At 40.3% G+C, this 23,157-nt stretch overlaps 1 protein-coding gene across 1 annotated transcript in view; it reads right to left on the bottom strand.

Annotated features, from left to right (window-relative positions):
- Window positions 1-1,065: 1,065 nt before the first annotated feature.
- Window positions 1,066-23,157, bottom strand: part of LOC131253346 (clathrin heavy chain 2) — a 35,206-nt gene continuing 13,114 nt past the window's right edge. Inside the window, exons 6-30 of the mRNA XM_058254315.1 lie at window positions 12,129-12,227; window positions 11,910-12,018; window positions 11,528-11,607; window positions 11,219-11,446; window positions 11,069-11,134; window positions 10,010-10,126; window positions 9,526-9,723; window positions 9,188-9,304; window positions 8,989-9,048; window positions 8,533-8,619; window positions 8,183-8,266; window positions 7,966-8,100; window positions 7,807-7,869; window positions 7,630-7,734; window positions 7,443-7,555; window positions 7,091-7,343; window positions 6,780-6,916; window positions 6,425-6,703; window positions 5,328-6,330; window positions 4,732-5,217; window positions 3,970-4,140; window positions 3,699-3,884; window positions 2,332-2,454; window positions 1,760-1,870; window positions 1,066-1,642 (exon numbers count right to left, since the gene is read on the bottom strand). Of these exons, the coding sequence (XP_058110298.1) occupies window positions 1,487-1,642; window positions 1,760-1,870; window positions 2,332-2,454; window positions 3,699-3,884; window positions 3,970-4,140; window positions 4,732-5,217; window positions 5,328-6,330; window positions 6,425-6,703; window positions 6,780-6,916; window positions 7,091-7,343; window positions 7,443-7,555; window positions 7,630-7,734; window positions 7,807-7,869; window positions 7,966-8,100; window positions 8,183-8,266; window positions 8,533-8,619; window positions 8,989-9,048; window positions 9,188-9,304; window positions 9,526-9,723; window positions 10,010-10,126; window positions 11,069-11,134; window positions 11,219-11,446; window positions 11,528-11,607; window positions 11,910-12,018; window positions 12,129-12,227 (4,566 nt within the window). The 3' untranslated portion in view covers window positions 1,066-1,486. The remainder of the gene's footprint in view (window positions 1,643-1,759; window positions 1,871-2,331; window positions 2,455-3,698; window positions 3,885-3,969; window positions 4,141-4,731; window positions 5,218-5,327; window positions 6,331-6,424; window positions 6,704-6,779; window positions 6,917-7,090; window positions 7,344-7,442; window positions 7,556-7,629; window positions 7,735-7,806; window positions 7,870-7,965; window positions 8,101-8,182; window positions 8,267-8,532; window positions 8,620-8,988; window positions 9,049-9,187; window positions 9,305-9,525; window positions 9,724-10,009; window positions 10,127-11,068; window positions 11,135-11,218; window positions 11,447-11,527; window positions 11,608-11,909; window positions 12,019-12,128; window positions 12,228-23,157) is intronic.

The following is a 23,157-nucleotide window of genomic DNA, read 5'->3' as shown; positions in this document are numbered from 1 at the left end:
GAAAAATATTAATGATACGTGATATGAATGAAGTAATGAGCCATGACAGTGATATAGCGGAACAGGATTGATGTAGCCTAGCCCTATCAGTTGGGATAAGGCATGATGATGAAATGAACTGTGCATGAACCGGATTCCTTGACAAGCGTCAAGTTTTCCTCAATTCATTGAATAAAATATGTAAGCAAGACTTTGCCCCTTGTGCTTCACAAGATGTGATAATTCAGACTGTCCATCTAGAAGGCCCCACCATATATGGCTACAAAAAGGGGGGGAAAAAGTAAACATCTCCTACAGGGATGAGTTAACAAAGCCCACAACCCACCCTTGTCGTGATGGTAGGATCTTTCTATCTTAACCTAAAATGGGACCTTAGGAATGAATGGTTTGGATCATCATATATTGGGGCACAAACCATTCCTTGCATCATCACTTGTCCCAAACCTAGAGACCGTTCCAGAGAAGGACGCATAGAAAATATTATGGTAGCATAATAAAGAGAGCCTGAATAACAGGACGCCAGAGTTCTGCTAGGTAAAAGGCCACCTTCCAGCAATCAAGATTGTTTGTCTAACGGGTTTCACAATGCATCCAAAACAATCCTCATCCAGCATTCCTGCAATCCGATTATTGGACCACCAACAGAACCTAAAGATCTTGAACCAGCACTTCACATCTGTGATGTTGAACATATAAATGCTAGTTGTAAACATTCATTGCACATGAATTCTCATGGGTGGTACATGGAAAATGGCCCAACATGCAAGACTAACTCCTCAAGCAGGCCCAACCATGGGTGGACCAAAAAAAGGAAAGGCTGATTAGACAACAGTAATCGCTTGATCTAAAACAGTCGGAAAACAGCCACCCCTGATATTTGGGAAATGGCTCATTCAAGATGGGGTGGAGTCCACTTTTAAGTGCAGCCAGGATTGTACTCATCTCCCATTGATTCCCATAAAACTCGTGTAAACAAGGTGGATAAAAGGCCAACTGAAATTAAGAGTCCATCTACCTCTAATACCATGATGCAAGTAAAATACGTAAAGGTAGAAAGGATGCAAATAACAAAAGCCACACAGGATTTTGATTGAAACTACAACTCTATTAATACAGATTTTAACTAGAACAGACAAAAAGGGGTTCTCTAATCAACATAATCGGGCGGGCCATGACACGTGTCCACCACATATGCAACCACAGTGCACCAATCACAACATCTAACCGATTCTCACCAAATGAATGTCAGTCCAGCCCACACAGACAGAAATCACTCAGCTCAGCCTCAACGGCGGCAAAAAGAATGGCCTACTACCAAAAGAATATTAAGGAGAAACAAACACACCTACATAAAAATAACACCAAAAAAGAGGGTTTATTTGGAACCGAGACCACATTCTGCCATCCACCAAAAAAAAAAAGAAAAAAAGAATCCCATCACCTGCCAGCACAACCGGAGCCTTGTCACCCGTACATTCCAATGAGATCAGTAACCTCCCATCTGGGGCATTGGAGGCATGCCAAATGGTGGCATTGGAGGCATCCCCATACTGCCCATGGGTGGTGGGCCCCCATAACCACCTCCCATACTCGGCATGGGCGGTGCGGGCAAAGCAAGAGGGAGCAACTGTGCATACATATTCTGCAAAATTAAACATGCATTCTCATCAGAACACAATGCAATGATGGCTGTAAAATCAATATCCATAAAGGAACAGTACAGAGAGAAGAGAGTGAACTGCTTATCCTAGGCGCTTACCTGCTGGGCAGCTATGTCCTTCTCTTCCTTCTCTTTAGCTCTCACTTCACTGAGTGAATCGATCTTGTCTTTCACAAGTTCATCCACTTTGCTTGTGTACTCGCGGAGAAACTACAGTTACATGAGAGACATTAAAAGGAAGTTGTATGATGATCTTCTCATTTGACCCCGCATTGATTCAGGTTGGGCCCACCTTTCAATGATCTATATCATTATTTTCTTTTTATTTCTTTCTTTCTTTGAAGGATATCTATGCCATTAATTTGACAATCACCATCATGAGATGGGCCATGCACCAATTTCTGCTATCATATAATCCTAGCCATCCAATTGGTCAATTGCAAATTGAGAACAAGTCAATGATGCCCATTGGTCCCCACTTAGCAAGGTCAGAACTGGACAATTAGGAGCATCCTATGGGATGGGGGAAAGTTTATCAACTCCCATATAGTGGCCCACTGTATGAAGGTTTGGGCCATCCAAAGGTGGATATCACGTACATAATTTGCTGGGTCTAACATTATTTATTTCCAGAACAAAGAAAGGCTACTGGCAGAAATAATGGATCTCACCTGCAGGAGGTATGGGAAAGCAAAGTCGACCATATTGTTCATCCAGGCCAATTCGAGAGCAACATCTGGCCGGATCAAATCGTAACAAGTGAAAAGGCATGAAGCAAAGCATTCCTTCTTTCCCTGCAGATAACAGCAACCAAAAAAATATGTCACTCTGATGTCTCTCACACAATTTTACAACAGCATTTCGCATGCACATATTCCACGGAAACATGCAGGAAGTCAACATACAAGTGAAACAATTGGTTTTACATGCCTAAAAAAAAGGATTTGTAATTGTTTCTCCATTTTAATTTTTTAAGCTTTTGCTTTCCAGCAGCCACAGCAAAAGCAAGGGTTCAGGGTTTAGGCTTGGTATATGAGAAAACAACAGGCAGTGGATGTGGGAGAGAAGGAAAAATGGGGTTTCAGGACAAAATATGATTTCATCAAGTAATACAGCTCACAGAATCAATATAAGGTTTACAGAAAGAAGCAATACTGACCAGCAACAAGTTTCTTACAATGCACAGCAGTTCTTATAACTAAAAGTTTATTCAAACAACAAAAGATACATCAAGAAAGCCGGAACACAGTTCCACACAAATAAGCTTGGTGGAGGAAAGGAAAAGAGTAGCTCAGACAGTAACAAATGATCCGGTTGCCCGGAAAAGATGATGAAGTAAGAGATGGTTATTTTATGCCAATGAAGGAAAATAATCCAAAGATTGGTTGTTTAATGACACATAAAAAAGAAAAAGGTAGACACAAGTGGTGTGTGTGAAGCGCTATTACAAAAGTTCCCATTTTTCAAATTCTCTCAATCTTTCCACTTCTTTATTCATTTCAACCATGAAGGAAGCTTAGAAACTACATCTAGGCCTACTTTGAGGATCAAAACACAAAATTTCAGTGGACCACATTGGGAAATATCGAAAGGGTACACCACTTCTTCTTTTTTTTTTTTGCATTTTTCCATCTTCTTTTTTTATTTATTTATTTATATGTAACGGGCCCTTATCCACTAAATTATCCTTGATTTGTGTTCAATTAGGGCCTATTTGGTCAACTTTCACCAGGTCAAGCTGACGCTACCTGACAAGTAGCATTCTATTACCAAACAATGGCAGGTCACACCATCAAATACATGTTTGAAACCATTAAAAAAAAAGGAGGATACATATTTTGGATCCTAACTTTTAAAAAAATAATAAATAAATAAAGAAGAATTTTTGAGATTTTTACAAAAAAAAAAAAGACCACTACAGGGCCTTATCGGCTGGTATAGGGGCCACATCAGCCGATACCAATCTGGCTGATACACCAGTCGATATCGTTAAGTAATAACTTGGTTTCAATGGAAAAACAAACAAACCATTAGATACCTGTTCAATGAAATAAACGAGCAACTCCTCAGAAAGCTCACGATCACCAGACTGGGAGCACGTCTCCATGGCATCTCTGTAATGATTGTCTTTCTTAGACAATGCAATGGATTGCTTCCATCTCCCTGCTTTCTTATAAATATAAGCCGCAATGCGCCTCATCTCAAGAAGCTCATGTTTCTCAATCTGTTAGGGCAATTGAGAAATTGCTTGTGAAAAAACTACTCGATGCAGAAAGATGCTTCCAAGAAAGAAAAATAAAATTTTCGACCTTCTGTGCAAGTCCTATCTGATCAAAGTTATCATGCATATCGATTGACTCTCGCAGCCTATCGTAGTCTTCCTCCTCAATGTAGATTTCATTCAAAGCCTCATTTACAGCAGAAACATTGTTGCTTTGTACTGCAACCATGTACGGCTTCACAATATGGAGATGACCAGCCTGAAACCGACAAAGAAATGCCCAACCAAAATGAAGTTAATTCAGCATATAAACTGTAATACAATGGCTGTCAACAAACCGGGCCAAGATAATCCCAACCCATTTATTTGTTGTGCCCATCCCGCAGGCATAATATTTAGGTCTGTGCATGGCATTGGACCAGCTCTCAGGCAAAATCTCAACAGAAAGTAGTCTAAGCCTGAGCTGAGACATTTATCCATCAGGCCTTAATTAGGCCTGTTGCTGGCCCAACGGTTCTGACACAGCCCAAACGTAGCGGGCATGAGAAGACTTTGGGTCCCTCCACCCTTTCCAGTAGTAACAACTAACAAGGAGATGTTTGCATGAGCCATCTTTCTACACTCCCCTCTTTTATTTTCATATACCCATTTTTCTCTTTTGGGAAATGACGTAGAACAAAAGGATGGGTGTAGATGAACATTCCAATCCACATCTCACATTCCCTCCCTTTTTTCTTTTTCTTTTCTTTTTTGTTTCTCAAACTCAATTAGGGAGAAAGAAACTGATGAATCACCAGATACAAGAACAATCAAATCCAAAGACATGGAATTAGCAGGGGCAAGTGCACACCTTCCGCATTATGTCTACCACACGGGTATGGTCCACACGAAGTGCAAGAACATTGAGAAGATCATTGATGAGGTCGGGATGTTCCTGCAAGTAGAAGTGCACTGCTTTGTAGGAAAGCTCGACATTTGCAACCTTCACTGCAACATCTTTGAACTGCATGTGGTCCCACGCCTCCGGAGAATGGTTCATGATTGTACTTGCAGCATTGTCAAACTCATCGTACTGGATGTACAGATAGGTAAGCTCCTTCCAGTGTTGTTGCTCATCACAAGCTCGTATAAGCTTGGGGATGTTGAGACGGGTTGAGAATAGTTTGATGTGCTCCATAAGTTTCTCTGAACGGTATCTAGCATACAAGACGCCCAACTCTGTAAAGATCCCCATGTGTGCACGTTCCAGCCCAAGCCCACTCTCCATGAGAGAGATCAGCTCATTGAAGCATCCTCTATTCTGATAGTAATCACTAACCTCCTCCAAATCATCCACCTAGTACAAATCAAAAGATCAGAACCTTATCTTTAGCATGTCGAAGAAAAGCTATTTAGCAAATAATAAATTGCTCAACAAATATGGATAAAGAATCTAAAAGTTGACACCTGTATAATGATGTTGAGACCACATATCTGTGCAAGACGGAACTCCTCAGCATCAACACAGGCAAAACATACTTCCTTCCACGTCTTTGAGTTGTTCGCCTTCCGAGCTGCATCAACCGCACCCTGGAATTGCTTCAACTTCACAAGAGTAACAGCCAGCTTCGCCCAGTTGGATATAAATGCATATATGATCTTTGCAGCCTCATACAGGGCTTCATCGTACAGGCGATCCCCAACATTTTGAAGATTAGCAACATTTGGCATAAGAATGAATTCTTCAATATCGCCCAGCCTATCGATCTTCGCGTATGCATAGATGAGCTCGCTGTCCACTTTGGGCTCTTTGGTTTTCTGCCGAACCATCAATAAGTACCTCACCAAGTCATGGTATACATTCGCATCCTCGGCACACCGAATGACATCTAAGAACTGAGTGGCATCATCTGCACGAATAAAGGACTCAATGGCATCGCTAACTAGGCCCTCCCTGAGTTGGGCCTTTGCCACCTGGCTCCAAACAGCATCCTCTTCAACACGGAATGCAAACTCCACTGCTCGTTCTATGCTTCGAATGTTATCCAACAGGACATTCACTGCCTGTACATTCAAGTTGAACTTTTTGAAGATGGCAAAGGCTTCTTCATACAGTTGGGCTTCTACAGCTACCTCCCCGACTGCAGGTCCATCAAAGTTATCGAGCCTATTTATGTAGTCCATGACCCTTGAAGGATCTGCCTTGATAGCTGTTAGTATCAGCAGGTTTTGCAGATTGAAGTTCCCACTGAAGGCAGAATTTTGAAGCACAATCTTCTCAAGAAGCTCAATAAGTTCGTGTGGAAGATCAGCAGTCATGAAAGCTTTAACAGCTGCAGAAACTTGCTCAGGGCTCTTGCTTTCAGGCAAGGCAGTAGACACAACTTGATCAATAAGCTGTCTTCTATATTCATTATCAGGGCTAAGAACTTTTTCCCACAGGTCTGAATCCATCCTCTCCACAACATATCTGAAATGAAAGGATAAGGTAAATATCCTCCAGGCAGGAAAAAAAAAAATCATATCAATAAGAATTTGTAATAATTGGACAACATTTTACATACCTGGCCTGCAGTTTAAACAGAGAGTTTTTATTTGTGACATTGATAAGCTCTTCATCACACTGTCCTCTCCGGTAAGCAACGACTGCAAGTGTAGGGTCCCGTTTCTCGCAGTATTTACCCACAACACGTGAATCATAGTAAGGGTTAGTGGTGAGAAAATGCTCTGGATTGTTGTTGCTGTCAATGATTATTTTACCCAGAGCATTGTGAACATGGACATCTTGGCTACCCTCACTGACGAGATGCTCTAAAAACTGTGTGAGCAAACGAAGTCGATTCCTGTATTTCACAGTGCAAACAATGAGATCAGGAGAAAAGCAAGAGGAGAGGACTAGTGATTGAGGCAACCACTCACCTCTTCTCACATTCATCCACAAGGGGCTCCACTGGAAGGAGAGAACGGACAGAAAGAATGAGGCCTTTGATGAAATCTTCAGGACACTCATCATCTAGCAACTGCCCCACAACTAGAGGTGCATTTCCTGGGTTCACCTATCAAGACAATATAAAACAAATCCAAGTTAACTTTCATTTCTTTCAATCCAAAGCTTGATTTGTTGACCAATCTCAGCAGCTCTTAACAAGATCCAGTTGATCGAATTTCAGGAGAAAGCAGAACCCAAACATGTCAAAACAATACCACAAGTTATTAAAAGAAAACCTTACTTTCTGCACATAGCCTTCAATATATCGAAGCATGTTGTTTGAGTACAAGTAGTGTGTAAGATCCGGAACAAAACCAAAACGGTCACAAACATTTATGAGGGGTCGTGCATCAGGGAGCTTGGCTTCCATTAGAAAGTTCTTTGTCTTCTCAGGGTCATAGAAGTTTGATTCTCTCGTCACTCGCTCAACCTCTTTTATCTGTCCAGTTTTAGCAGCTGCCTCAATGTACTTGAAGTGTATATCTGGATCTTCACTGTTGCAGTAACCAAAATTCTTTAAGAATTGGAACAAAAGAAATGGCTGCACAAAACTGAAGTTACAGTTTGTTGCATTCTTTCTGAACAGAAGATACCTAGAGCTCAGATATGATCCCAAGAAGAAGTATAGTCCCTCATATGACTTGAACTGTTCAAAGAGTTTTATGCAAGCATCCACACCCAACTGCTCAGAATATTCTTTGGCAGTCTGCATAGAAATGTGTTAGAAGCTCCACTAAAAGATGAAAGAAAAGTAACATTATCGTAATGATGGAAATTCACCTGCACAATTATCTGAAGATTTCCTCTCAGATTAACCAGCAAAAGGTCTTTCATGCATTCTAGTGCCCATTCTCGGGAAAGGGTCCCAAAAAACTCCACGAGTGACTGCAATATGCTGTATTTTAGCACCAATATAACTCTTCCTTAAATAAAGAAACTTGACCATAGACTACAAACCTGTGGCTCAATGGCATGAGTGTTCACAATCACACGCTTAATATCAGGCAACTCAGTGTAATGCTGCACAAAAGAAAATTATGCAGTTTGATTCAAGAAAATTTGTCTATCAATTAGGTAGTTTCCTTCATTCAATAGCTTTCGCGAAGTTTGCTTTACCTGAAGGGCACGCACATACAAGCCAGCTTTTTCACATAGCTGCCCGATGCGAGGACGGTCATAGTGACTAAACATTCCATTAGCTAAGATAGCATCTGCTACGTTTGGAAATGTCACAAGATTTATCTCCAAGACCTGTAAGGAGGACAAGCATTAAGGATCCGAACAGAATTGAAAGAAAAGAAATAAAACACTAAGTTAATCTACTAATGGTAACCTTGGTTTGGAGGTAAGCATGTTCTGGTAAATTTGGCTTCAAAACATCTAATAAGAAGGCCGTTGCCTCTCGTATCATGTTCCTCTGTAATTGAACACCAAAAGATCAGGTCTACAGTCAAAACAACATATCGAAAAGAACATTGGCAACCAAACAAGCATATATAAGAAAGCATAAACAAAATAAGAAAGCATAAACAAAATATTCAAGCACAAAAAATCGTGCACAGTTGCCCAATCTCTGACTTTGCAACTCCAGATGGTTGATCAAACAAGGCAACAAATTTTTTTATTTTTATTTTTTAAATCAATTAACATCAAAGACAAGAAAAGGGGATATAGTAGTCAAACCTGAAGGAAGAGATCTGTGATAGTGTTGTAGTCGACAGGACAACCTCCCTCCATTTGTGACATCATGAGAGCAAAATTAACTGCTCCCTGTCATACAAAATTAGGACTAAGGTTACCCACTATTAGAAGATGTGTTTCAGCAGAACTGAAGTCAAGAAGAATCTAAGATGCAAGAAGGATAAGGATATGGATGCAAAAAAGAATTAAATATATTTGAGGGTCTAGAATAATAAAGTCATGAACAGTAGATTACTTGATATGACAGAATGTGTTAGTTATAGTTTAAGCACAAGAATCTCGAGCTTCTGCCATGTCAAACAAAGTTAAACAACCTTTGGATGCCATTTGCTCCAGATAGTACCAGTGAAGTGTTTTGCAGATTTACAGTATGCAATTAGTTAAAAGGAAAACATGTAAATTGACTCAATTTTTTTACGCACAAGGAGACAACCATACCTGGGGATCAGAGCGCAGAATTGTTTGCAGAAGGAAAAGATAATCAGGTGTGTATCCAACCTGTTACGGAATAAAGAATAGCAATTATGAGAGGATCCAACTCCAGCATACATGAATATTTATTCCTTGTAAGAGTCAATGCCTGAATTTGAGTGCATAGTTTACTGAAGATGTTAATAAATGTTGGTAGGCCAATTACCTGCTTCGAGTAAATTAGAATTTTATCGAATTCCCTTCGTTCAGCAAAAGCTGCAACAACTTTTGGAGTAGCCCTTGCTTTGATATATATTTTCAGAGCAAGGTCATTGTCCACGGTCTACAATAGAAATAAGAATTATGATGTCAAAGACAATATATAGTCTGGGCTTCTAGAATGATGCTAGAAACACAGAAAGCAAGTAAGAAAAATACCACAACATCTGAATGACCAATGTTCAAGTGAAATAGATTTTGAGATCATTTTAAACATAATTTCCATCAAGTTTACAATATAAGCAAAACCAATCGACATGATAAACAAGATATTTCTTATTCGACCTTCACAAGATCCCCAAGTTCTTCGCTGCACTCAAGCTTGTCCTCAGCCAACCAATTCTCCAAAAGATTCTTTTTATTCTGATTCACAACCAGGCGAGATAATTCCAAGGACTCGAAAGCATTGAGTTTTCCCCTGGTTAACAATGTCCCAAAGTACTGCAACAATGGTGGTGTTTGTCCAGCTTGCACAGGAACACTCTGTACAAATAAACACCAATTAGCATATTTCAGAAGTAGCTTTTCTATATTGAAGACAGTGGAAACAGATATGCAGAAGCAACAATTGCTTTCTTTCAAACAGTAGAAGTATGCAATCAGAAAACAGGAGTATCAAATAACAGGGTAGTAGGACAATCAAAACCGCACTTAGAAACCCTAAAATAATAACAAAATAAAATGCATTGACAACAGGAAATAATGAAATTTGAGTTATGCAGTAGAACACCAGGAGTTGGAGAAATGTCTAAATGAAATGATAAAATACCTGAAATTTGGCAACAGTGTCGGGAGTACGGAGGATGCCCTGTGGAGATTCTGCTGCCAGCTCTGCAGCCTCCTTGTATTTTGTCTGAGAGAATAATTCTTGGAACCGCTGGACAACCTGAATTATCAATAAATAAATAAATAAGATAATAAACAAGGATTGTAGTGGTGTGTCATTGACACACTTAATCTTTCCCATGTGTAGTTATGATGATAATATGTATATGGGGACTGGATCCAGTGTCCCTGGAGAAAAAGGAGATACCAATCCTCAATGTCTACAGGCATGGAATATTTGAACGAGATCAAAACAGTTCATTTGATAGTTCAAATATTCAATGGGCGTGACTCCAAAATCACATAATTCGGACAACATTAATCTTTTCTTTGAAGGATTGGACAAAATTAACCTTTCAATCAGTGGCATACAAATCATCAGTTGTTTCATTTGATGAGGAAAGGTCCATTTAATTGATGGCCAGGTTAGTCCACACAAATCAGTTTTTTTTTTATATTACTGGTCAATCAATGGAGAAGCCCGGAAGATGTCTGTTTTGGATCATGGGAGATGTGCTGCATGTATGGTACACAATCTAAAGGCACAAAAACCCCGTGCCTCCAAAGGCAGCGATAATATAACAAAACCTAACACAGTATGATATAGTGCAAGGTAATGCTATGTAATGAAACATAACACATGCAAAGAAAATAAATGGGTTCATTGACAAGGAATCATGTTTTCGACGCTTTGTTTCTAAAATGCATTGGGCACTTGTTTCCACAATGATTTCACTGGAGAAAGTTTAAAGCCAGTTTCTTTGGGGGACAAACATCCATAAAAGAATCTTGAATCATGCTACAGCATGTGACCCTGCTGGAAGACGAACCATCCAACCTAGATCAGCTTTATCGGACTACCTTTAAATGCATTATGAACTGAAAGTAGTGACTGGCAGAGGAAGGGTATAGGGACAATGTTCAAAATACTATTTCTACACAAACTTCATAAATCATCAGAAGAGATCACGTGGAAGAAACAGGTGAGCTAAGCATCACTTACCAAATTCTCAGCCCCCGGAAGGTTTCCTCTTTTGGCAAGATTAATAGCAAGCTCCAGATTGTTTAACTGAAAGAGCCAACAGGTATTTTTTAATACAAGCATTCAATTTGCTGCATTAGGAATAAAACTAAAACAAGACTAAAGACATACTTGGCCACTAACGAAAGGCACAAGTGTCACTTCGTTGACAGTTGCAAGTAACACTTGCCCTCGCCTATTGACAGCATAGAAGCCTCCTACAGATGAAGCTTCTGCTGTCAAAAATATAGCATCTGGACTGATTCGATTTCTGTAAACTGCTGTAGTGGTCTCCAAGTCATACACAAATAGAAGCCCAAGCTTTGTGATCACATATATCAGGCTGTACTTATTGGATATCTGCAGAATAACAAGTAAAAGCTTAGAATTGACATAATATTTCTCAAACTTTGTCCACATATAATGGGTTTAAGATGAAACCTGCATTGCCACTGGGAAATCATCAGCAAAGTCCGGAGGGAAGAAAAGATCTGCTTGTTTCTTTGTAAAACCAGGCTTACCTGATAAAGAAATCAACAAGATCAATACCAGGAAGGAACAAAAACTAAAATACCAGGAAAACTATAGTAGCATTTGAAATTAAGCAGCTCTATAATGGTTCCACAAATGCCAATAGTCATCAACACACAATTGAAGATACTATGAACAGACCTTTTAAAAAAAAAAAGTAAAGACAACCAACACTGATCTGCTACAATAGAGAACTATCAATGTCATCTCTATTTCTAGAGGGGCAAGAACATGTGGAGTGAAACAATGGAACAACATAAAGCTGAAATTCAGGTAAATGCTAGGAGCAAACCTGGTTGGGCACCAAGTTCAATCACATGTAACTTCGATGTAATCTGTCCTGCATTGGTAGTCTTTGATGCAAAGCAAATAAGAGTCGAAGGGTTTTCATTTCCAGCAACCTTTGTACAGCATACAATAAAGTAATTAGAGGATGACAAGTCAAATAACAACAAAAAATTAAACTTTATCAGGATCAGAGTTCATAAAAGAATTAAGGAAAAGCTCGCACTTTAAATGATGCAAATGATGCAGCATGAGCTTCAAGAGCTTGACTACGCTGCTGATCCACAGAAAAAAGCTGCATGTTTCCTTTGACCAGTTGTGGCCTCTACAACCAAAATTGGGAAACAAGAAGTAAAATTAGAACATCCAAATTTTCAAGGCTACAAAGAAAAGAGAAGATTATCTTTTAACCAACCATTGAACTTGAGGCTATCTGATAACAAAGGTTTGAAGCAAACAAAAGAGGCTGAGAACTTATATACATTTTATTTACTGGACAAGATCAAGCAGAAGCAAGAATAACACGATGATTTTGTTTAACAATCAAATGGCAAATGTCACAGAAAATGATAAAAACTAGGATCTTGATACATCTATGTAGTTGTCCAACCAAGCCACAGGGAAATTGAGGTGACGCAGTAATCAAACGATTAGGGGAAGCAAATGCCAAGCTGATTCAATCTGCCATCATATTCCATCTATGTTAAAAGCTGCTAGTGGTACTCACACCCATGGAAACAAGGATCAATCTAGAATTGCAATAGAGTATACTCATCAGTAGTAGCAGTCATCTGTCAAAAGTTCTGCTCCCGCTGAGAATCTTCTCTGGCTCAGTTCAAAACTTATCTCACTTGCCACTAGTTACTATTACATGAATCTAAATTTCTAATCCAACTTTAACCAGATTTGTACTTTTCACAGTTTTACTTCTATGAAATGCATGAAGGTTGACAAAAATCTAAATTTTGAATGCATCACTGGACAATCCAATTTTTCATGTGATATCAACGATTTTTTCTTTCTTTCTTTTTTTGGCATCTCTTGTCCAAATGCTTCCCAAGTACACAATTTTTTTAATGAGAAAACTGCTTTCCAGTCCCATTCATGCTCTTACTGCACAGAACTTGACTAACCAAAAAACCATGCAGGAGAATACCATCATCTGCGAGGACAAAAACCGACATAATAGTGGTATACAGTTGCTTGCAGTTCTATGAAAAGTAAAAGACTTAAAGGGTAAAGGGGTGTACGTGCAGAGCAGATCATTCAGATGGCATGCAGTACTATCTAACTAAATCAGAATAGGCAGTAACCAGGGTTTAGAGTATTGGTCTTGTCACATATATCCATGGCTGGGGATACGGAAACATGTTATCGGCATCACCGATACTTGGAAAAATATTGTTATCAGAGGAAAACATTGGGAAACGATATAAAAAAGTAGAATTTTTTAGTGAAACTTCAGGAGATGTTAAAAGACATATGTTTACACATGAAGGAATCAAAATATTGGAAAAAACAACTATACATAATAACTTCCCATTTTATAACGGCTTAACCATGTGTTGTTGAAAAAAAGTACAAAAAAAATATAAAAATTTGTAGCCAATTAATAGATTGCCAACACTCGTTAATAATTTTTCTTTAAGGATCCTACACTAATTGTTATATAAAATTTTCACATTAATTAACAGTGAAGAACTAATTTTCCAAAATAAAAATGAAAAAAATTACGATTTCCCCAATTTCTCCCATTTTTCACTTATATGTTAAACTTTTCACCATAAATCCATGTCAATGCATGAGAATCAATTAATGAAAATTTTATAAAGAAATCCATGTCAATGCATGAGAATCATGCATAGACATGGATTTCTATACAAAATTTTCGTTAATTAATAGTAAAGAAGACATATTTTTCATTACAAAAATGGAAAAATTAGGATTTCTCCCATTTTTCACTTAAACATTGAACTTTTCACCACAAATCCACGTCAATGCATGAGAATCATGCATAGACATGGATTTCCATTGTAACCTATGCTGCTAACATTTGGAAAAAAAAATAAAATGAAGTTTATATGGATTTTTCGTCACCTTTTAAGTTCCGTCTCGTCTTTGTTTCAGGTCAAAATTTCTCCCCATATCCAAACTTTAATTCAATAAAAATCAAGAGTGATTGAAATCACCTAAGGAAAACATTTCAAAAAATGGAGATTTTTTGGGCTTTTGAAAATTTTCCCAATTTTTTGTCAATATTCGCCTATCCACGGATGTTTCCCTACTATTGGGTATATATCGCTGGTATGGGGGATATTATCAATGGCATTGCAAGTACCAGAGAATTTTTATAAGGAATTCTTCTCAAAGTATCGCCGGTATTGATAATATTTCCAAGTATCAACGATATCATTAAAAATATCAATGATATTTGGAAATTTTCACACTTCTAACAGTTTCGGCATCACTAACTTGGTGATACCGATAATATTGCCGACAGTACGGCTAAGTTCATGAAGATGAGGTTTGTGCCCAAAAGAAGATCAAATATACTGAAAGACATGAGCTACAGTCATGAGATGAAAGAAGCTGCAAAATAAATTGGGGATTTGATGATTCAAAATGATTTCAAACTGCATAATAGAAAAGGGGGAAGGGAAGACAAGAACTCATTATGAAGATGCCTATTTCTTTATTCGAATACAGAGGGGAGAAAGGGTAGAGAAGGAGAAAATTCACATGTGGAAGACAAAGGAGAAAAAAAGAAGAAGAAAATGCATTCAATATATATATATATATATATATATATATAGGGAAAAGGTTCTATGCGGTCGAGCTCATGGGGGGCCCCACCATGATGTGTGTCGAACATCAACACCGTGCATTCGATGGGTCCCCTTGAAATTATGGGATATTCCAAAAATCAGCCGTATACGGAACTCAGGTGGGCCATACCATCTAAAATCATGTGAAGACATGCCTAAAACATATAAAAGCACTTGGTGGGGCCCACCTGAAACTTGGATGCGTCTAAAACTTGGTCTGACCCCTCATCCAAGTGGGACACACATAATGGATGGGATGGATTTGCGAGCCACATCTCGGTGGGCCCAACAAATGATTATGAATGTTTTAATGGGAGGGTAACCCCTCTCCACTTTTGTACGTGATGTGACCCACACAAGTCATGGATTGCTTGAATTTTAAGCCCAAGGCCCACCATGGAATAGTGCATCTGATTGATGGGGTTGATGTTCGACACGCATCACGGTGGGGCCCACACAGCTCGACCTCATGGGAAGTTCCCATGAGCTCGACCACATAGAACCTTTTCCATATATATATGTGGCTGGTCGTATGGCAGGGCAAGGGGAGAGAAATGAATGGATAAATAGAAGAGATAGATGAGGGCCGATAACCGGAAATGCAGGGAAAAATGGGAAATTATGGAGAAAATAGTGGAATTTTTCAGTGAAACTTCAGGACATGCCTAAATACACATATTTACATATTCATGAATGAAAAAATTACAAAAAGAATGCATTAAATAATAAGTTTTCATTTAATTGAGGCCAAAAGGCATGCGTTGTCATAAGAAATCACTCAAATAGGAACTATATAATACAAATACAAGCTTACAATAATTAAGACATGCAAAGTAAATGAATTCAAAAAAATACGCATTTGTTTAAATGGTGGTCACTGAATCTCCACAGTTTCCTCTCGTGTGGCCCACTTAAGTTTTGGATACACCTGGTTTTTGGGTTCATGTCCTGAAATGATCGGGGAAAAAGGATGGCCATGGTGGATTTATCAGAAACATCATGGTGGACCCCACCTTACATCCCAGCTGAGGTACTTCCCAGGAAAGGAAATCGGATTGCAAACTAAGTTACTAAGTACGCTCTTATCGTACTAAGTAAACTCAGTTGGGAATACCTTGAACGTATGTAGTTTATCCATGCCGTCCATCCGTTTTCGCATCTAATTTAAGGGGTTTATCCCAAAATTGAAGCACATTGAAAGATCAAGTGGATCATGCCACTGGAAACAATGGGGATAATGATTTCCACCGTCGAAACCTTTCTAGGCCCAACAGTGATATCTATTTGTCATACAGACATGGATGAAGTTAAAACACAAATATAAGCTTGATCCAAAACTTCTGTGGCCTCCAAGAATTTTTCAACAGTAGATGTTCAATTCAACTGTTTCCAGTGGTGTGGTCCATTTGAACATTGGACATGCCTCATTTTTTGTCTCAACCCCTAAAATTATCTGTTAAAATGGATGGACGAAGATGATAAAATACATAAATCATGGCGAACCTCACAGAGTTTACTCAGTACGCTAAGCGTAGTGAGTTACTCACTACGCAGTCCACTTCCCCAGTAATTGGATTAGGTGAGACTCCCTATCCACCGAAATGGGTGGGACCTATGACTATGGGGCTCATAGGGAAGGACAATATAGATGTATGTGGCTTATCCATACCATTCATCCATTTTTTTAAGGGTTCCGCCCAAAATTGAAGCATAAAAAAAGCTTAAGTGGACCACACCACAGTAAACAGTTGGGTTAATGATATCCCCACTGAAATTTTCCTAGAGCCCACAGTGATGTTTACTGTTATCCAACCCGTTAATAAGGTAAAAAAGATACAGACGAAGGGAAAACATAAATATCGGGTTCATCCAAAACTTCTGTGGACCCGAGAAGTTTTCAACGGTATATGTTCAATTCACACTATTTTTTGTAGTGTAGTCCACTAGCTTTGGATATTCTTGAATTTTGGAACCATGCCCTGAAATGGTATGCAAAAAATGGATGCACGGCGTGGATATGACACACATGATGGTGGGCCCACAGAGTTTACTCAGTCGGCCAAGAGTACTGCCTGGAAACGATTGGCTACTCACCATGCCACTAGCCAATGCATAGTGGTCAGTGGTCAATAGGGCCCAAAATGATATATGTGTCTCATCCACGCCGTCCATTTAATTTTCCAGATAAGTTCATGGTATGAAACCAAAACTGAGGTAGATAAAAATCTCAAGTGGGCCACACAATGTTGATTGAACTCTCACCATTAAAAACTTAGGGCTACAAAAGTTTTGGATCAAGCTAATATTTGGCTTGATATTTGTTTTTTGACTACATCCAGGTCTATATGACGTAATCTACAAGTTGGATGTCAAATAAACATTACAGTGGGCCCTAGGAGGTTTTTAATGGTAGAAATTCAATCACTACTGTTTTCCCATGGTGTGGTCCACCTGAGATCGTGATCCACCTATTTTATGAGATTTAATATTAAAATGATGTGTAAAAATGGATGGATGGTGTGGATAAAACACATAGATCATGATAGGCCCACATAGCATCAATCAACGTCACTAGCCAAACTGCGTCCGTACTGCATACGCACCCGAGATGGGCGGGTGACGTTGTCGCCAGTGGTCCATGGTCTATGGTCCCACCATGATGCATCTGTTTCATCCATTCCATCTGTCCATTTTTCTAGATCGTTTTATGATATCTGACCAAAAATGAGGTAGATCAAAATCTCAAGTGGACCATACAATGTTGATTGAACGTCTACCATTAAAAACTTCTTGTGGGCTACAAAAGTTTTGGATCAAACTAATATTTCTTTTTTCCCTTCACCCAAGTATGTAAGACCTAATCAACAGCTTGGATATCAAATAAACAGTACAGTGGGCCCTAGGAGATTTTTAATGGTGGACATTAATCACTACTGTTTTCCCATGGTGTGGTCCACGAGTTTTAGATCTACCTCATTTTTTGGATCAAGTTCTAAAATGATTGGACAACATGGATAAAACAGATACATCATGATGGGGCCCACAAAGCACTGACCTAGCAGCGTCAAAGCCAAACCCCCATTTAAAACCAAAATCCGACCCCATTTTTGTCTACACCCGAAATTCCCTCTTCCTCGACCCAAATTTTCAGAAAACCCTCTCTTTCCCAACAATTTCAACCCGAAAATCCCTCCCTCTCATCCCAAAATTTAAAAAAATCCTATGTTTTCCAACAAGATCTCTGATTTTTCACACCCCGATTCTTTCTAGAGAAGTCACCAGAGGATTTTTCGACGGAAAATAGGATTTTTTTTTTTTTTTTTTTTTGGGGGGGGGGGGTTTGTTGTTACCTCTTGAACAACGATTGCTGATCTGCAATGAACAGCTGTGAATCTCTGAAATTCGCGTCCTCAAACAAATCCGAGTGAAAAACAGGTATTTTCTTTTCTGTTTTTTTGTTTTTCTTGGATTTCGACGATTTTATCGCCAAAAACATCAACCTTGTATCGGAAAAAGGGTGGTAGTTGGTGGGAACAACGAAATATCGGCGATTTTGTAGAAAATATCGAAAAAATGATATTATCGCCGATATTTTGGCGATATCCAGCAGAGAAACGAAAAAATGGATTTTATGTTTTGATTACCTAGCGATACTGATATTATCGGCGACAATTCGATATTGTCGCTAATAATTTAAACACTGATATATATATATATATATATATATATATATATATATATATATATATATATATATAAAAGAGTTAAGTGTGTACATAACTATAGAGAAATGTGTGCAAATGGGCATACAAGATCTCATATCGTCACTGCCCTTCAACACGTACCATACCTAATCTCGAGATTTATACTTGCACACAAAGCACAGTTTCATCATAGCATACAAACTTCGTTGAACAATACAGGAGAGATGAAAATCAAGTTGAAGAAAAAATATCTACCTCTTGACCATGAAATTATCTTCAAGAAGTTTATTTCGCTATTAATGCGGGGGCATTTTCACACCGAGCTCGAGTGGGATGCAATGTAGGATGCAGGGGCACACTTGGGGTGGGCGGCCTCTGTGAGGCAGGCCCCACTCGTGTGAAGCGGAACCCATGTGAAGTGGGGCCCACGAGGGGGGTTCGGCCGAGGTCCTAACACATGGGATGTGGGGCCTAGGCTATGAGATAAAGGGATTGATTTGCCATGCTCTATCAGTTCAAGTTTTTATAGCAAGTGGTTAATTGTTTTGCATCAACGTGGTATCAGAACGGGAGGTCTCATGTTCGAGACTCCTCACTGGAGGTGATTAATGTAGGGACATTTTCGCACCGGGCTCAAGTGGGGTGGCCTATGAGATGCAGGGGCACACTCGGGGTGGGCGGCCTATGTGAGGCAGGCCCTATTCATGTGAAGCGGAACCCATGTGAAGTGGGGCCCACAAGGGGGGTTTGGCCGAGGTCCTAATCCATGGGATGTGGGGCTTGGGCTATGAGATAAAGGGATTGATTCGCCATGCTCTATCAGTTCAAGCTTTTAGAGCAAGTGGACTACAAGAAGAAAATGCTTAAAAGTTTTACGATTTGAAGGTTCACAGTGAGGGAAATGAAAATGAACAAAAGTTGGTTGCCCGTTATTATGAATGACTTCTAGGAAAATTCCAAAAGAGGTAAGAACAGTTCAATTACATAGCATTGATGCGGACATCAGTGGTGCACCATTTAGAGTGTACCAGTGGGTCACGAAGGGCATCAAAGTTGACGCCCCAGTTTTGATGGGAGATTGGACCCCAAAGTTTTTTCTGACTGGTTAGCAAACATGGACCACTTCTTTGAGTGGCACGATCTGCCAGACCTACGACGAGTAGGGTTCGTCAATATTAAATTGGTGGACCAAGCAAAACTATATTGGGAGAATGTGGAGCGTTGCCGTGAGCAATCTGGACAGGCCAGTTCTCTTTTGGATTGAGATGAAAGAGTTGTTGCAAGAGAAGTATGTTTCCATTTCTTACAGGCAGAGGTTGCTAGATCAATGACACATTCTGCGCCAAGGATCCATGACGGTGACAAAATACATCGCCAAGTTCGATGAATATATGATGAGGTGCGATGTGGATGAGGACCCTGTCGTGGTTCTCCCGTTTCTGTATGGGCCTCAGGCCTGAGCTTCAGCGGGAGCTCACGCTTCACATGGTCACCAGTCTAAAACATGCTTACTAGGTGATGTAGGAACTGGAGCACTGTGTGCACCAGTCCAATGTGAGGGGGATTGATTTTCGACTTACTATGCCTAGAGTAGCTCCGCAGGGAGCAACACTCCAGGTCGGAATTCAACCTAGAGCTCAACCTGGTACCCAACCAGTCAACAGAAATCGAAGTAATAAAATGGTTGGACCAAGTACTAGGCTCGCGAGGCCAGGACAGTGCTATCGTTGTGGTGGCATGGGTCACATCGCTGCCAAGTGTTCAAATAAGGGTAGGTGCATTGCCTTTGTTTCAGAACACCCCACAAAGAAAAAGTGGCAGATAAAGTTGATGGTGACCAGGGTGATGAGGAGATCATTATCCCCTCCCTTGACCCGGCTAGTGATGCCGAGGATGATACAGTGGAGACTATCCCACTTGCAGTGGTGAGGTGCACCTTGACCCAGATGAAGGCAAGCGAAGATTGGCGTAGAACTATCATTTTCCACACTTACGCCGAGTGTGGAGAAAAGAGCTGCAAAGTGATCATAGACAGCGAGAGCTGTGAGAATGTAGTTTCCCCAATTACTTTGAGTCGCATGAGGTTGAAGCCAGTCCGTCCCTCACCCCAACCCATCTAGAGTTTCTTGAGTGGATGCAACATCCCTTCCTGTGACCCAGCGATGTCTTGTTTCGATTAAGTTTGGACCATACAAGGACAAGTTATGGTGTGATGTTGTCATGATGGACGTTGGCCATATCATCTTGGGAAGGTCATGGCTCTATGACAAAGATGTCACAATATTCGGGCGCACGAATAATTGTGTATTTAAGCATGAAGGAAATAAGTTTGTCTTGAGCACTTCCTCCTAAATTGTCAATAGGAGAGAGATGTTGCGTCCCCAGGCATTCCTAAGAGTCAAAGGGTGCCTCAGTCGAAGTCTCTCCACATCATAAATGCTAAGAAGTTTGAGAGAGAGACTAAGGCGGGGACTATGGTGTACGGCCTACTGGCTAGGGAGATTACACCTGAGGCTACTATGAGGATACCCCAGGAGGCTCGTCTGGTCCTAAAGGAGTTTCAAGATGTCTTCCCTGAGGACCTTCCAAACGAGCTTCCACCGATGCGAGACATTCAGCATGCGATAGATCTCGTCCCAGGGAAGACCCTACCAAACCTCCCTCACTACAGAATGAACCCCACCGAGCATGCTGAGTTGAAGAGGCAGGCGGATGAATTGTTTAAAAAGGGATTCGTGAGAGTCTAAGCCCGTGCGCCATGCCCGCGTTTCTTACGCCCAAGAAAGACGACAGATGGCGCACGTATGTTAATAGTAGAGCCATAAACAAAATCATTGTCAAGTATCGGTTTCCCATCCTGAGGCTTGATGACATGCTTGACATGATGGCAACCTCTACTATCTTTTCGAAAATTGACCCCAAAAGTAGTTATCACCAAATTCTTGTTCGCCCGGGAGATAAATGGAAAGCTGCGTTCAAAACGAAGGACGAACTGTACGAGTGGCTAGTTATACCCTTCGGGTTAACCAATGCCCTAAATACATTTATGAGGGTAATGACCTAGGTGTTACAACCTTTTATAGGCAAGTTTTTAGTTATATACTTTGATGATATCTTCATTTATAGTATGTCCCCTAGCCAACACATTGAGCACTTGAGGCAGGTCTACAACGCCTTGTGCGCAGAAAAACTCTATGCAAACCTCAAGAATTGTTCCTTCTTAACCTCCCGTGTTATCTTCTTGGGGTTCGTTGTATCGTCAAGAGGGTATGTCTGCAGACCCTGAGAAAGTCAAGGCCATTGTCAGTTAGCCTGAGTTGTGTACCATACACGACGTGCGAAGCTTTCACGGCCTAGCTACGCTCTATCGGCGGTTCATCCTGGATTTAGCTCGATATGGCTCCCATCACAAATTGCATAAGAAAATGGGAGTTTCAATGGACTAAAGCTGTGGCACGGGCTTTCTCAGAAATTAAAAAGAAGATGATGGAAGCGCGAGTCATGCGTCTACCTGACTTTACCAAAGCTTTTGAGGTAGCGTGTGACGCGTCAGGAATTGTCATAGGCGGAGCGTTAAGCCAAGAGGGACATCCTATGGCCTTTTTCAGTAAGAAGCTGAACGAGGCTAAACAACACTACTCCACGTATGACAAGGAGTTCTATGCGGTTGTGCAATCATTGCGCCATTGGCGGCATTATTTATTACCACAAGAATTCGTCCTGTTCTCTGATTATGAGGCCTTGAAATATTTGAGCTCTCAAAGAATTTAAGCCCTAGGCATGCCAAGTGGGCACAATTTCTTCAAGAGTACACGTTTGTGCTTAAGCACAAGGCTGGAAAAGAGAATGAGGTTGCTGATGCGCTTAGCTGTCGTATCATGCCGCTGCGGTCCATGAGTATTGAAGTTACAGGCTTTGAGCAACTCAAGGGTGAATACTCAAACTGTCCTGATTTTGGGATCATTTATGCATCATTGTCTAGTGACCCGCCCTCGAGGAATACGGAGTTCGTCCTTACAGATGAATATCTTTTTAGAGGGGATAAGCTCTGTATCCCACGAACATCCCTCCGCAATTTTCTAGTTTGGGAGATGCATGCTGGAGGGATGGCATGTCACTTTGGTCGAGATAAAACAGTTGCCCTTGTGTCTAATCGTTTCTATTGGCCTAATCCCCAACGAGATGTGGCTAAGATTGTAAGGCAGTGTCGGACATGTCAACTGGCAAAGCAGAGGAAGCAAAATACAGGTTTATATACTCCATTGCCAGTTCCACATGCCCTGTGGCAAGATGTCAGTACGGACATCGTACTTGGGCTTCCCAAGACTATTCGTAAGCATAACTCCATACTCGTGGTTGTTAATCGATTTTCTAAGATGACTCATTTCCTACCCTGTTATAATACCTCAGATGCCTCCCATGTTGCTATGTTATTCTTTCAGGAGGTTGTGCGACTCCATGGAGTACCTAGATCCATCATGTCTAACAAAGATACTAGGTTCACTAGTTATTTTTGGAAGACTCTCTGGCATCTTTTGGGTACGATGCTCCAGTTTTCTTCAACATATCATCGCCAGTCAGATGGTTAAACAGAGGTAGTGAATCGTAGCCTATAAAATTTGTTAAAATGTCTGGTTGGAGACCACCACAGGACCTAGGACACTGTTCTTCCCACATTAGAGTTCGCGTATAATTCTTCAATGAACAAGTCCACAAGAATAAGCCC

Source organism: Magnolia sinica, chromosome 8 (assembly GCF_029962835.1).
Source record: "Magnolia sinica isolate HGM2019 chromosome 8, MsV1, whole genome shotgun sequence".
In the NCBI taxonomy this organism is placed as follows: domain Eukaryota; kingdom Viridiplantae; phylum Streptophyta; class Magnoliopsida; order Magnoliales; family Magnoliaceae; genus Magnolia; species Magnolia sinica.
The sequence above is the reverse complement of the archived record's forward strand: the minus strand, read 5'-3'. Positions and strand labels throughout refer to the sequence as shown.